The following is a 13,203-nucleotide window of genomic DNA, read 5'->3' as shown; positions in this document are numbered from 1 at the left end:
TAAATAACTGGTCTCTGAGTGACCAGGAGTTTCTATTGTCATGAACTCATATGGGGGTCGTAGGTTGGTTCGTCTCCTTTCGACGTATTTGGAATCTCTTATTTTCAAGCGTACTTTTGTCACAGACTAATAACTGAAGGTCATCATGTGTTGATCAGTGCTAACAGTTTAACTACGACTTGGAATTTATCATGAGCCACGGTGAATATTTCCCGACTAGTAACTCTTTTCAAGAAAACTCAGGCAATTGAAATGGTATGACTCTGTTATGAATAAAATTGGAAAATTGAAAATTGAGATGACACCATCAATTAAAAACTGTGACAGACGTTTAGCTGTTACAATCATAAATCTCTCCATTGGATTTCTGTCGTCCTCTTGGCCAGCGGCTTACTTTCTTAGAGATCAAATGGCCAAAAAGGAAAAGGAATCGACCCACAATTGGTTGCCATGGAAACCAATTTCAAACGCACATGGCCTTGGCTCAAAACCTGTTAGTTTAACAACGACCAACATTAAAAGACAGCCAAAGTCACACAGGGGGTGTCTCTAAGATCTTCTCTTTACTTTACAAAACACCACCAAAAATTTTGCTTGGACCCAATTAATTATTGATTCCTCATTGTAAACTTCTTTTATTACTCGCTGTAATCGAAACTTGCTATCTTGCTTTGTGTGGAACGTTTCTACGTTCACGACGTAATAGAAAATTTGGTTTATCTAGTCAAAAGGAAGCAGCTTTTTACATATATATATATATGTACAACATGAGAGCAAATTTTCCTGGTTTGATTTTGATAGTGGTTGCAGTTTTTCAACGAGGATTTGCGAGCGAACACAGCGCCACTCAGGCCGAGGAAACCTCGTGTTCTAAGGGTCATTGTTTTGTAGAAAATGAAGGACCATGCACAGACGATGGACAGCACAAATTATACCGCTGGGATCCTGTGAAGGTTAGTCAGTCAGAAAATTTAGACGATATTATCAACCCTTCATAGTTTCAAAATAAATCGCCTACTCCTCCGCGAAATAGCATTAAGAAAATTCCCTAAACTTTTTTTTGGGCGGAATGAATTCAAAAGTTATAATCACCGCTTATTTGAAGAATACGATTTCCTCTGAGTGTCAGAATTGTTGTTTTCTAAGTATTGCCAAATTCTTTTCAAAACAGCTCTAAAAGCCTGTCAAATTTTTTTATGCCCGAGTGAAATAACAATATCAACAATTTCCGTGGAAGTTACTCAATTCAGACTCAGACGATCATCCAGTCAGCTATTAACACGATTTGTTCGATTCGGTTGGGTTTTTTTTTTCTTATATTATTCCTTTTAAATAAAGTTGCTGTCATTTCAAATCTCTCCACGACGTAAAATCAAATGAAATAATGATGAAACTAAAATTGCTAGGCTCGAAAAATCAGCCGCTGTTTGGGAGACGAGATCAAGCTTCTCTTGCCAGGGAGGGGAGCGAGGGCGCTGGACAAGGACCGAACTCGAGAAAGCGGCGGAAACGAAGAAGGCATAAACAGTTTATAAACTCTTGCAGAAACTGAGCCACCGAAAATCCGATCAGTCCCTTAACTAAAATTATAAAGTTATAAATTTGTTATAATGATGTGTAAACCATCATGGCATTATACCATAATCATTGTAGAGAGGGAAATAGCGCTCGCAAGCAATTTTCATTTCAACACCGATTCTTTGGTACTTTGATAATCGCCAGCAGTTTTATGTACCTCCATGTCTGCATTCATGGTACTCTTGATACAAATGTTATTATCCTTCTTAAATGAGCAAAACGTTTGCAGTGCCATTAGCACCGCAATCCAAACATCAGGTGCCTTGACTTGGTTATGTCAACACAGTGGTCAAACGTGCGAACGTTGCAATAGCGAGGTGGCGGGCTTCCAGGCCATCAACCACACAAGCCACCATATGAAGATGTTCTTAAGCCGTGTGACCTTTTTGATCACTCTCAGAATAAAATTATAAATCAATAGGATACCTGAAATCAAAAAAATTCTGTGTTCTTTTCCCTATTTTTGTCTCCTCTAATAGTTTCTATGAACTTTCAATTTTTTTTCACATATTTCTCGTGACAGTGGGTATTTCTGATATTTCCTTTGGAAATTTGCGCAGGAAAATGGAGCACAGCCGGTCCGGCAAAATTAATCCTCATGCGCTTGCACCACGCTTGACTGCTGTGTTGGTACTCCCTATGTTTTAGCTTTTAAAAGCAACCACTCTGCGGCAAATGGGTGATTCAGTTGACTTGGAATCCCTCAGAAAATTTATCTTTCTTAGAAAAGTTTTATGGAATCTCAAGTTAAAAAAATGCTTCGGATTAACCGTAATAACGGAAACTTCGTTGCGTCCACAGGTTGGCTACGAACGAAAGGTCAGGCTCGAAGGAGAGAAGATCTATACCATGATCACCAGGGCTGTACAACCGGCGTTATTTGGTACAGCAACGAAAAAATTATCCATTCTATTAGAGACACAGATGTTTGTTTCTCAGAGTGAATTGGTGTTAAGAGAAGTGCCAACCCCTTGTAATTCAAGGAGTGATCAATGTTTACCTCTCCTCGTATCCAGTAAACGGATGATGAGAATTGTAGACTAATCAGGTTTAAACTGGGCGCTGTAACCTTGATCTAAAACACCAAATTCTCTTTAAAAATATGAGAGAACGTGCTAGGTACCCCAAAAGAGAAAATAATTGCGTCAAGAACTTGGAAGTTAGACAGTCATGTTGGGCCACAAATAAACTGGTGAATCTGCTATGGCAAAGGATCTAAAATTGTAGCCGATTTTGAGGAAATGAGTCCATTTTTCACTCTGATGCTCCTAAAAATGGTCCCTCGTCAATTCAGAGAGCTTCATTGGCTCGCAATAAAGACCGAAGCTGTTAACATGATTAAATGAGTTAATATCGTCAACTGAGTCCGAAGCTTCTAGAAAGGGATTGTGGGACTCTAGTCATGTACTCGTCACCTCATGCATGATATAACGGTGTAGTTAGTATTTTTTAAAATCTACACACGAGAAACTAACTAAAACCATTCACCAAAAGCAGCTGTAAAGAAGCCTTATGTTCTCTCCAACTTACTCCTGTCTTTTTGAGATGTTTATTTTCACTTCATTTCATTTAGAAATTCCGGATTTCTTGTCACCGGAAGAAGCCGATCACATAATTGATGTAGCTGAATACGTTGGATTTGCTAAAAGTGATATTCACTTGGACCCAGTAGCGAAACAGCATGGGAAAACAGTCAGATCAACCGAAGGTAAATCACAGGTTCAGCCCCAGGCGCTTCGGGCAGTCTTTGCTTGGGGTGGTGTTGCTGATTACAGACATTCAGCCCTAACCCTGGCTTGGAACAAACACTTTACTATGCAAATCTTTCCGGAGAAAGAAATTTGCAATCAGAAGAAGAAAAAGTTCGGCTGGATTAGGCAGAGATGTTGATTACTTTGGGTTTCACAAAATACCCGCAAATGAGTAATACCACTAAAAATGTAATTCCTTACAAGATGATTTTGTACTTTTGACTTTGGACAGGCCACTCAAATAGCTCTGCTGGATATTTTCTTAACTGGGACCTCGATCGAGATTACGAAATTACAAAAGATGAGGTGAGCTCGTATTCTCTACGTTCACTGAAGCTAGTCAATGAACTTAGACCAATTGAACCTAACTGAGGTTTATCTCATCGCGGATGAGGAAGGAGTAGGTGATGTCATCCAAGAAGCAGTAACTAGTATGTAATAAACTATGAAACTGCAATTTCCCTTATATCATTGCTTTTTACCCGGGGGAATCAATTTGTTGAAGGAGTTAAGACACTACATTTTGAGTCACGCGTAATTTCACGAAGAACTGCATTTGAGGGGAAAATAATCGTAAAATGATTAAGTTTTATTACTGTAGTCAGGTAAAGGCTGAAGGGAAAGTTAAAGCTGATATAAAACGTAACAGCCATGATCATAATAATGATGGCGATGATGACGATGATGACGATGATGACGATGATGACGATGATGACGATGATGACGATGATGATGATCACTGATTGTCAATAACTTGATGATAGGTGATGATGGTTGATGGTAGCTTAAACTTTCATTCACTATCATTAACTATCATTTTTGCAGTCATCGGTATAGTGATATTTGATCATAGTTGACAAAATCAGTCCATGAGATCGCGTAATTATAAACAAACATGGCGCGCGTTGAGGTGGGATTTGAAATTTGAGTCAAGAAGTTGCGAGTTGAAGATACTGAAGCCTACCAAGGGATGCGGAGAATGAGCTACGAAAACATTCCGCGAAATTTTGAGGGCTATTTTGGTCATATTACCACTAGCCATTTCGATTTGAGTCCGTTTTTTGGCAAAACTGCGGACCGAAGAAACTATCATTTACTATCATCCGCTCGTTCAAACGACAAAAACTATCATCAACTATCCTGTAGAATTTGAACATCACCAAATTACATAATAATTGATAATAGTCGATTATAGATGCATGATAGTTCGTGTTCAAACGCGCGTGGTAGTCGATACTATCATGAGTGTTTGGACGGGGCTTTACTTGAGAAATGCACATTTTGTCCTGGTTCAAATTTTTAATATAAGATTTTTCGTTTTTGGGAAAAAAAATCACGGCTAGGACTTTCCGATGAAGAATTTGAAACACAACGTACACATATCCATACTTGATTACGCATTACATGAAACCATTTGACTTTCTATTTGCTTCACAGGTGATAATATTTGCTAAAAAGTTTAAACATCTTTATCTTTCACCGAAAGAGGTCGATGAAATGTAAGTTAAATTTTCATTAGTTCATTTCTTTGTTTACCTTCCTATAGAGTAAATTACGGCATAACTATGATTAACTCATTTGTTTTACAGGATAGAAAACCTGGAGTTGAAAGAATTCGAAGACGGTAAGCACGGGATATGGTAGATAAAATCAAGTTAGATAGAAAAATTCTTGACCATTTCTCCGGGTTTTTCTTCAAGCCAATACGAGCGCTTTTGTGTCTGTCCTATTTGAATGAAGAGTCAGAATGCTTGAATGGGAGAATTAAACTTCAGATCGCGAGGTTTTTCTTGTAAAAGCAATTTTTTGAAATTCCCTTTCCGAATTCGCTCAGATCAGTTTTACATACACTGTTACAAAGCGGTCTGGGTGCTCACTCGCTCTCTCTTATTTCGATTCTCGACCCAAACGAAGCCAATCGTTTTCAGACATTCCTTCCTAGTCCCCTACTACTAGGAATGCCAAACATGAACTACATTTGCGCAAGACTATTGAAAAGATGGTCGGAAAACAGTTTTAAAAAAAATGAACATTGTGATGAAGTGGCGCGGAAGCTCATAGTTTTCATGGTACATATGACACTAATTTTTATCCGTTTTCAACAGGTAAAGTAGAATACCCCGAGTGGAGGACATTTAAAACACACGCCATTGACATGTACATGAATGATATGAAAGAGAAACATCCTCGTCACAGAGATCGCTTCAGTGATCAAGTGTGGCTCTTTCAGACAGCTGAAGCAGATGATGTTTTAAGAAGACTAAGAGAACGGTAAGCTTACAGATCATTCCAACACATGATCCTGCTTTTCCAATTTTTGCAAATAAGCATGCGTGTAAAATGTTGGGAAGACTGACAAGTCTAGAGTAATAATTATTTGCACCGAGTTACTATGAAAAATACCAGTCTTTCAGTTTTGAGTCATCTTCATTGGTTGCAAGACTCAATGATGGTGTTTTTTAGTTGTGATTGGACAATTTTGTTTCCGTCTTGAAAGTCAAGTCACTTTAGGGGCCTCTTAAATAATTTTAAAGTTGACAAGAAGTTTTTCACGGGGATGGTAGTTGTTGCAAAGCACATTTGCCTTAAGAAATCTGTTTTAATCCAGAAGTTTATTGTTGGATTTTGTTTCCAGCGTTTACAAGCTTACTCGTCTTCAGAAGGGAATAGTTTATGGAGGTGAGCCTCTTCAGGTAAAACACAGTTTCGAGCTTACTTTTAAATTTGAAAATTAAGAAATATCACGAGGTATTTGCATCTGTACCAGAACTTAGCTTTCTGATATCTGGTTTATTGCAGGTCGTCAAATATGGTCCTCATGGCCATTATCATGCTCATTATGACAGCTCCAGAAAAAGTGATTACCCGGATGGAACCAAATGTTGTCACTACGACCTCAAAAATGCACGTTCGGCTAAATGTAGAATCTGCAGGTACGAAGCTTGTTACTCCTTTCAGCAGTCCGTCCTGTTTATTAGCTCATCATTTGTTTCCAGTGTAGAGGATATAAACCATCCTCAATGCCAGCTGAGGTGGTTTCTCTTGTCATTTATAGGAGAAGCTTGCACCGGAAATGATACTTATCATTTTCATCTCCGTCTTTAAAAATTATATGAAAAGTTATGTTATTGACCGTGTTTGGAAATTCCAAAGAGTAACCTAACTTTTCAAAAAACTAAAAAGACGACCTCGGACGCCGCCATTACGAACGCTGCTCAGTAGCTTGGCTGCTTTTCATTGACGTAAGAACCTTTACATCACAACATTGGTGCACTTGAAAAGAGTCACTTCATACGGCGATTTATGTTCAGTTAGAAGAAAACAGTTGAGGCCGATCACTACAGTAGTCGTTTTTTTCGAACTGCGCGTGTTGCCTGTCGCCTTTCAATTTCAACAACACGCAATGCCTGGCCCCTTTTCTATGACTTCACAGCCCTCAGGTCACATCATGGCTACACTTGAACGGAATCAATTTAATCAGAGACTCGAGTCAAAAGAAAACAGTGGAGGCTGATCACCACAGAAGTCACTGTTTTTGCCGCCATTCAAGTTCAATTCCAATACGTGATGCCTGTGTTACTGATTTGGGATAAGTTGTACGCAATGTTACTTCGTCATGCCTTGTAAAGTTATCACTTACATAATTTGATATGCTCGAATGAAAACATGTTTTTTTAACCGTACAGGTACATCACTATTCTTTACTATCTAAATGACGTGGAAGAAGGAGGTGAAACAGCTTTTCCTGTAGCAGATATGAAAAATTTTAATGAAACAGTGAGTAAAGCTTGTCATGACTCGTTATTAACATCAACTGATTTACAAATACTTACTCTATAGCTACTTGTACACACACACACACGCACACTCACACAAAAAGAAAAATGAAAGGAAGGATGCAAATGAAATTAATAGATGAGAACATTATTGAGAACATCGCCATACTCGCTTACGGTTCGTGCGCACGATAACATGGAATTTAATCGTTGACTGACCAAGATAATTAAGGAAATCTTTCCCAACCGGTGAAAAATGACTGAAATAAATAAAAGGGCTTTTATCTCCTAGGAATTTAGGGACCGCAAAGATGGCGATCGCTTTAATTTAAATGAATATTGTCAAACAGCTAACATCGTTGTACCAGCCAAGAAAGGAAAAGCTATCATGTGGTATAACTATGAACTGGATGAAAAAACCGGCTGGATGAACCAAAGAGACGATAGATCATTACATGGGGGATGCATCGTGAAGAAAGGCATCAAGTACATAGCCAATAACTGGCTCCCAGCCCCCGAGAATGACTCTGCTCATCTTATCAGTGAATATTTTCGAGACCCGGATGAATAATAAGATATTAGAGGCGCCAATTTGATGTATTTTTAAAATACTAGGTGCTTATTTCTTAAATTTCTTAGCATAATACCTTAATTGATTCTCGCCAGACCAAAATTGCAGAAGTAATTATGTTTATTATGTTATAGTATTCCGCCAGGCGGAGGTGGAAAAATATTACATGTCGTGACCAGCAAGAAGGGTCAATATATCTTTACAATTTTTCTAGGTCTTCTTGAGTAAAATGAATAGATGCTTTCCCCATACTAATAACCCATAACGGAAACTTTATTCCATTTGTGATAAGTCATCACAAATGGCTTCCCGCAACAAGGTAAAAGAAATCATGGCCACTGCGCATGCTTACTGAGCTTGGCTACCAACTTAGCGATGTTCCGCACTAACCCTTTACTCCTCAGAGTGAACGGTGTTGCAAATTCTCCTCACAATGTTAACTCAATGCCAAGCGCATTTAAGATCACTGTCACAGAAATAAGAGTGTTCTTATCCATCCACGAGTCCCCATTGGCGATACAAATACCTGTCTATATCAAATCTTAAGACCTTAAGGTATCTCGAACCATGTTGCTACAAAAATGTCTAGTCACCCGAAAAGAAACAAATTTGTTCTTATATTCCTTGGTAAAGGTGATTGTTCTCCTCAATGGTTTTATACATCATCGTTACAAATAAAGCTATCTCTTCATCCCTTTTGTATTGAAATTGCAATTTAATCAAAATGGCTTTACCTTGTACCTTGAAATGTGACATCGGAAATGCCTTGTAGGACGTAATAGTCTATTGTGTCTTCTTGTTAATACACCTAATGATTTCTTTCTGTGTTAATCTATATATAGCAAATAAGTCATGCAGTAAAATTTCTGTAGAGAAAACGTTTGTTGCATGTATATCGGAAATGGACATCTGACGACGATGCGTATTCATATAGACCTTTCAATTAATTCACAAAAATTTTCGCGTATGTGCAAGATTTAACGGAAATTGTAATCCCAGAGTGAATGATGAGGGGCTAGCAATCAATTTTATGCGTGGATCATTTCGAAGTTTCAGCATCCTCACTTGGGGAACCTTCCGCGCGTTTAATTGTGAAGATTGGTTTGTTGAAACTCCCGCCCCACGGTGCGAAAATTATGTTCAAATGTCCCACCTGAAATGCCGGAGTTGACGGTCAATTCTTTTGTAAAAGGCAAAATCAGCGACGAACGATCTTCCGCGTGAAAGTGACCTCTTTACTTTTAAACACCTGCATATTTGAGATAAAATCCCTTGTATTCTCATTGGAAATACTTGACAGTTCCGATTCAAATTTCCCACCCCAACCAGGCAAGATCCAAATTCCCCACCCACCGGGCAAGGTGACAGTCAAATGCCCATGGGTTTCCCGGGAAGGGGATGTGGAAGCTTCGAAATGATCGAAGCATTAGAAACTCTTTACAGTGGTCAGTTTACATTATCAACTCAGTTGATCGTAATCAACCCCCAACGACGACGTATCGCAGTCTCTCTGGAAACTTACCCCCTTTATTCATTTGCTTTTAATGACGCCAACCAATATATGGGGAACATAAGTTCGAGCCATCAAAACTTGCCCTTTTTGGACTGGTTATCAAAACAAATTTGAATCCTTGTTTATCCATACCACGCTCCAAACAATCTTTATTTTCAAGTAGAAAATATCAACTAAACGTTAAGTTTCTTGTGAAACTGTCAAAATGTTTTACATTTAGCGCTAAAAGAAACACCCTATTACTTCGAACTCAGTTTCAGTATGGTGGGTTATTCCTTTGATTGAAACTGGTGATAAAGGAAGAGAGCCACCGACGGTATACACTAAGAATCTGGCAACTTGCGAAATAAAACAATAAAAATAGGCAAACAGTTAACAAATGAAAAGATGAATAAACGAACAATTAAAAGTGAATAACTGAATCAGAAAGTAATTGATAACGAAATAAATAAAACATAATCGCCCAATTGACATTACAACATTTGGCTAGATAAAGCGTCTCGTATCTCTAGGTTGCCAAAGACAGTTCGAAGACGCAAAAAAACGAAAAAGCTAGCTACTCGTCCTCGGCTTTTTTTCCCTCACGTTATGTTCTTGTTTCCCAGTTGTTTGCCTCGTTCCTTCCCAGTGGTCCTGAGAAGCTAAAGGCCGTTGTAGATGTTTAAGCTTCCGGCAAACTGACGTCGACATAGGTCGACATGACGGTCGATATGCAGCTTTAACAGCTGGCTGAAACAGTTTCAGTCAAGTATCGACATTTGACTGCCTACCAGTACCACACGGTTGACTGTCTTAGTTGCCATTTTCCATGAGGGGGTGAAAGGGGTTTGTACGTGGTGTGGGTTTAAGTGTTTTTGATTATCGTGACCAGAGAAAATACGAATTTAAAACCCCGCGAACTGTGAATTTTTCGCTTTTCGCGATACGTGAACCTTGCACCATCCGACTTATTGTGTAATTGATACTAAACGACTTCAGAGGTTAGGTAAGATTCAATTATACTAGACATAATAAAATTTAAAATTTATGAAGTATTAAGAATTTGTTAAATTTTTACAAAATTTTCTAAGTTTACTTCGAAAAATGCTACAATCCTCCACCTGCTTTCCTTTTTGGAAGTAATTCTAACAAATTGAAAAAATCAGTTTACTCAAGCTGATCCGTCTAATTTGCATTAGGTTATCGTCCGTTTTCACCGTTTCAATTTGCATTAATAATTAATCCGTTTTAATTTGCATTAATAATTAATCCGTTTCAATTTGCATTAATAATTAATCCGTTTCAATTTGCATTAATAATTAATCCGTTTCAATTTGCATTAATAATTAATCCGTTTTAATTTGCATTAATAATTAATCCGTTTCAATTTGCATTAATAATTAATCCGTTTCAATTTGCATTAATAATTAATCCGTTTTAATTTGCATTAAAGTTTTCTTTTTCTACAAACATATTTAATATACTTACATGAGACTAACATGATCCACATCGATTTTCAACCTGAACATTCAACAACAGTTAAGTTATCACTAATCAGGCACACTCCTAAACAAAGTTATTAATTGTTCAAGCCTGTCCGCTCCCTCTAATCTAAGACTGCATTGTGTTGCCGGAAGGACAAACTTCTGAATAAAATTAAGGCGCGAAGTCTTTGCTCTCATTTCACGTTTTACGTGCAAAATATGAAGCATTTTAAGGGGAATCTGCGAAAATTTAAGACAAAGCTATGAAAATTCATTCTGTTGGAAATGCAGTCACTATTCTTCGGTCTGACTTGTCGTAGATCACGGTCACAAAAAAACATAGTGCTCCATTCCTTCCATGTACACCAACTGGCCATAAAAATTTCTTTCGTAAAACAATCCTGTTCTCATCAGATCTATGGCGCGTTGTAACATCTGGGTTAAGAAAGGTTTCTTCAACCATCCTCCAAACAGTAGTTTCGCAAGTAGATAGGAAACAGCTTTTCCCCTGCTCTCCTGGGTATATATGATTTGCTCTGACATGTTCCTTAACATTATTGGGCGTACATGTGATATCATGCATCCAACTCCTAGTCGATGATGCCATTTCGCTACAACGTTCCCTAGAACTCTCAATATGTTTTTTTGGTCTGACCACAAGTTTCCCTTGTTAACCGCCGTTATTTGCACCACACATCACTGATGGACGGTCTTCGTAGCTGTCACTTCACTGCGTTGACTATGCTGGTGATGACATCACTTAAAGGTCAAAGAAGTAGCCAATCAGTAGCAATTTATTTTTAAATATCGAAAAGGGAACTTGGCGGTAGATCATCAATCTTGGTTAGGGAGCACCTCTAGCCTGTAAATGTTATCAGCATCCAGTTGCCTGGATACATCGATGGTTGGATTTTTCGGCCAAAGCAATTATGTTACACAGCTGTGAATTAGAAAACAAGAAAGACACGTCGGCAATTATCTAGCCAAGAACTGAATGCATAATGTAGTCTGGGCTGTGCGGTTTATTTACCGAAAATAGAATTGTAGACAGAAGGACAAACGTAATGCGTGACCGGACCGCCAAATGATGTCAGCTACAAGAATAATGCAATATAACGGGCATGTTTATACACTACTTTCCAAAGGATGTAGCTGTATGCCCAAAATGGACGCGTTTTGATCGTCGACGTCGAGGAGATTTTACTCTTCAATGTTGTCGGCGGTAGTTAGATAACGGCGTAATATGTGACTAACACAGTCTATATACTGTAAGATTTTACGCCACTAACCCAGTCGGTGATTTAATTATAATAAATTAAAATATAATTAATTTATATTACTGGCGTAAAATGTTACATAAATATATATCACCGACTGGAAGAAATTACGCCGTTAGTTACTGGCGTAAAATCTTCCATATAAACACAACCGACTGCAACAAATTACGCCGTTAGTTACTGGCGTAAAATCTTCCATATAAACACAACCGACTGCAACAAATTACGCCGTTAGTTACTGGCGTAAAATCTTCCATATAAAACAACCGACTGGAAGAAATTACGCCGTTAGTTACTGGCGTAAAATCTTCCATATATAACTACCGACTGGAAGAAATTACGCCGTTAGTTACTGGCGTAAAATCTTCCATATAAAACAACCGACTGGAAGAAATTACGCCGTTAGTTACTGGCGTAAAATCTTCCATATAAACACAACCGACTGCAACAAATTACGCCGTTAGTTACTGGCGTAATTGCTATTGTTATAACAAAAGTCTTTATTTCCTTGCAGAGAGGTGTTACAACTGTGGTAAAGTCGGACACATTCGGGCCCAATGCCCAAGTCCGAAGCGTCGCCGAACAAAAGAATACAGAGGGGACAGTGACGTGGGTGCTCTTCACTACCACTTCCACGGCACTGTCCGAAATCTAAAAATTTCGAAATAAGGAGTTTTTTGAATGTGAAATGTGTCATAATGCATTCTGCCTAAATCCAAATAGCAGGGGAAAACGTGGGTAATGACTTGAAAATGCGAACTGGAACGATAACACATCCTAACACACGCGCACACACACAAAAAAAAGCAATACAAGGCATTCGAATTCAAAGTAAACTGTAATCATTTTTTTAAAATTTATGGTAGAAGCACATCTACGATTCTACAGTAAGAAAGTTGGAACAAACGAATTGCCCGTCCATACCTTGTCCCTTGTCAAGCTTAAAGAAAAATTTGTCGCACCTCTTACCAAGGTGGCCTCGCTAAAACATAGAAAAAAAAAAATTAATATACCTTCCCGCTAAGTAATTTTTCACGCCAGCCGCAAACGGCGTAATTTCTTCCAGTCGGTTGTGTTTATATGTACGATTTTACGCCAGTAACTAACGGCGTAATTTCTTCTAGTCGGTTGTGTTTATATGTACAATTTTACGCCAGTAACTAACGGCGTAATTTATTCCAGTCGGTTGTCTTATATGGAAGATTTTACGCCAGTAACTAACTGGGTAATTTATTCCAGTCGGTTGTCTTATATGGAAGATTTTACACCAGTAA

The 13,203-nt window shown here is 38.3% G+C and overlaps 1 protein-coding gene across 1 annotated transcript; it reads left to right on the top strand.

Moving 5' to 3' along the window:
- Nucleotides 1-608: 608 nt before the first annotated feature.
- Nucleotides 609-9,656, top strand: LOC113667567 (transmembrane prolyl 4-hydroxylase-like). Its single transcript, XM_089201777.1, has 11 exons — nt 609-953; nt 2,380-2,461; nt 3,152-3,286; nt 3,562-3,635; nt 4,767-4,828; nt 4,919-4,953; nt 5,435-5,600; nt 5,965-6,022; nt 6,129-6,262; nt 7,016-7,106; nt 7,398-9,656. Exons 1-11 carry the CDS (start codon nt 759-761, stop codon nt 7,674-7,676), a joined length of 1,311 nt encoding a protein of 436 aa, XP_089057903.1. The 5' UTR covers nt 609-758; the 3' UTR covers nt 7,677-9,656.
- The last annotated feature ends 3,547 nt before the right edge of the window (nt 9,657-13,203 follow it).

Source organism: Pocillopora damicornis, chromosome 3 (assembly GCF_964200805.1).
Source record: "Pocillopora damicornis chromosome 3, jaPocDami1.2, whole genome shotgun sequence".
In the NCBI taxonomy this organism is placed as follows: domain Eukaryota; kingdom Metazoa; phylum Cnidaria; class Anthozoa; order Scleractinia; family Pocilloporidae; genus Pocillopora; species Pocillopora damicornis.
Note: the sequence above shows the minus strand (reverse complement) of the source record. Positions and strands in the feature narration are given on the sequence as shown.

Excerpts from the sequence above, each read along its gene's own strand:
- LOC113667567 (XM_089201777.1), top strand. The coding sequence starts at position 759 with ATGTACAACATGAGAGCAAATTTTCCTGGTTTGATTTTGATAGTGGTT. Across the intron at positions 3,287-3,561 it reads AACAGTCAGATCAACCGAAG|GCCACTCAAATAGCTCTGCT; the intron begins GTAAATCACAGG and ends GACTTTGGACAG. Across the intron at positions 5,601-5,964 it reads TTAAGAAGACTAAGAGAACG|CGTTTACAAGCTTACTCGTC; the intron begins GTAAGCTTACAG and ends TTTTGTTTCCAG.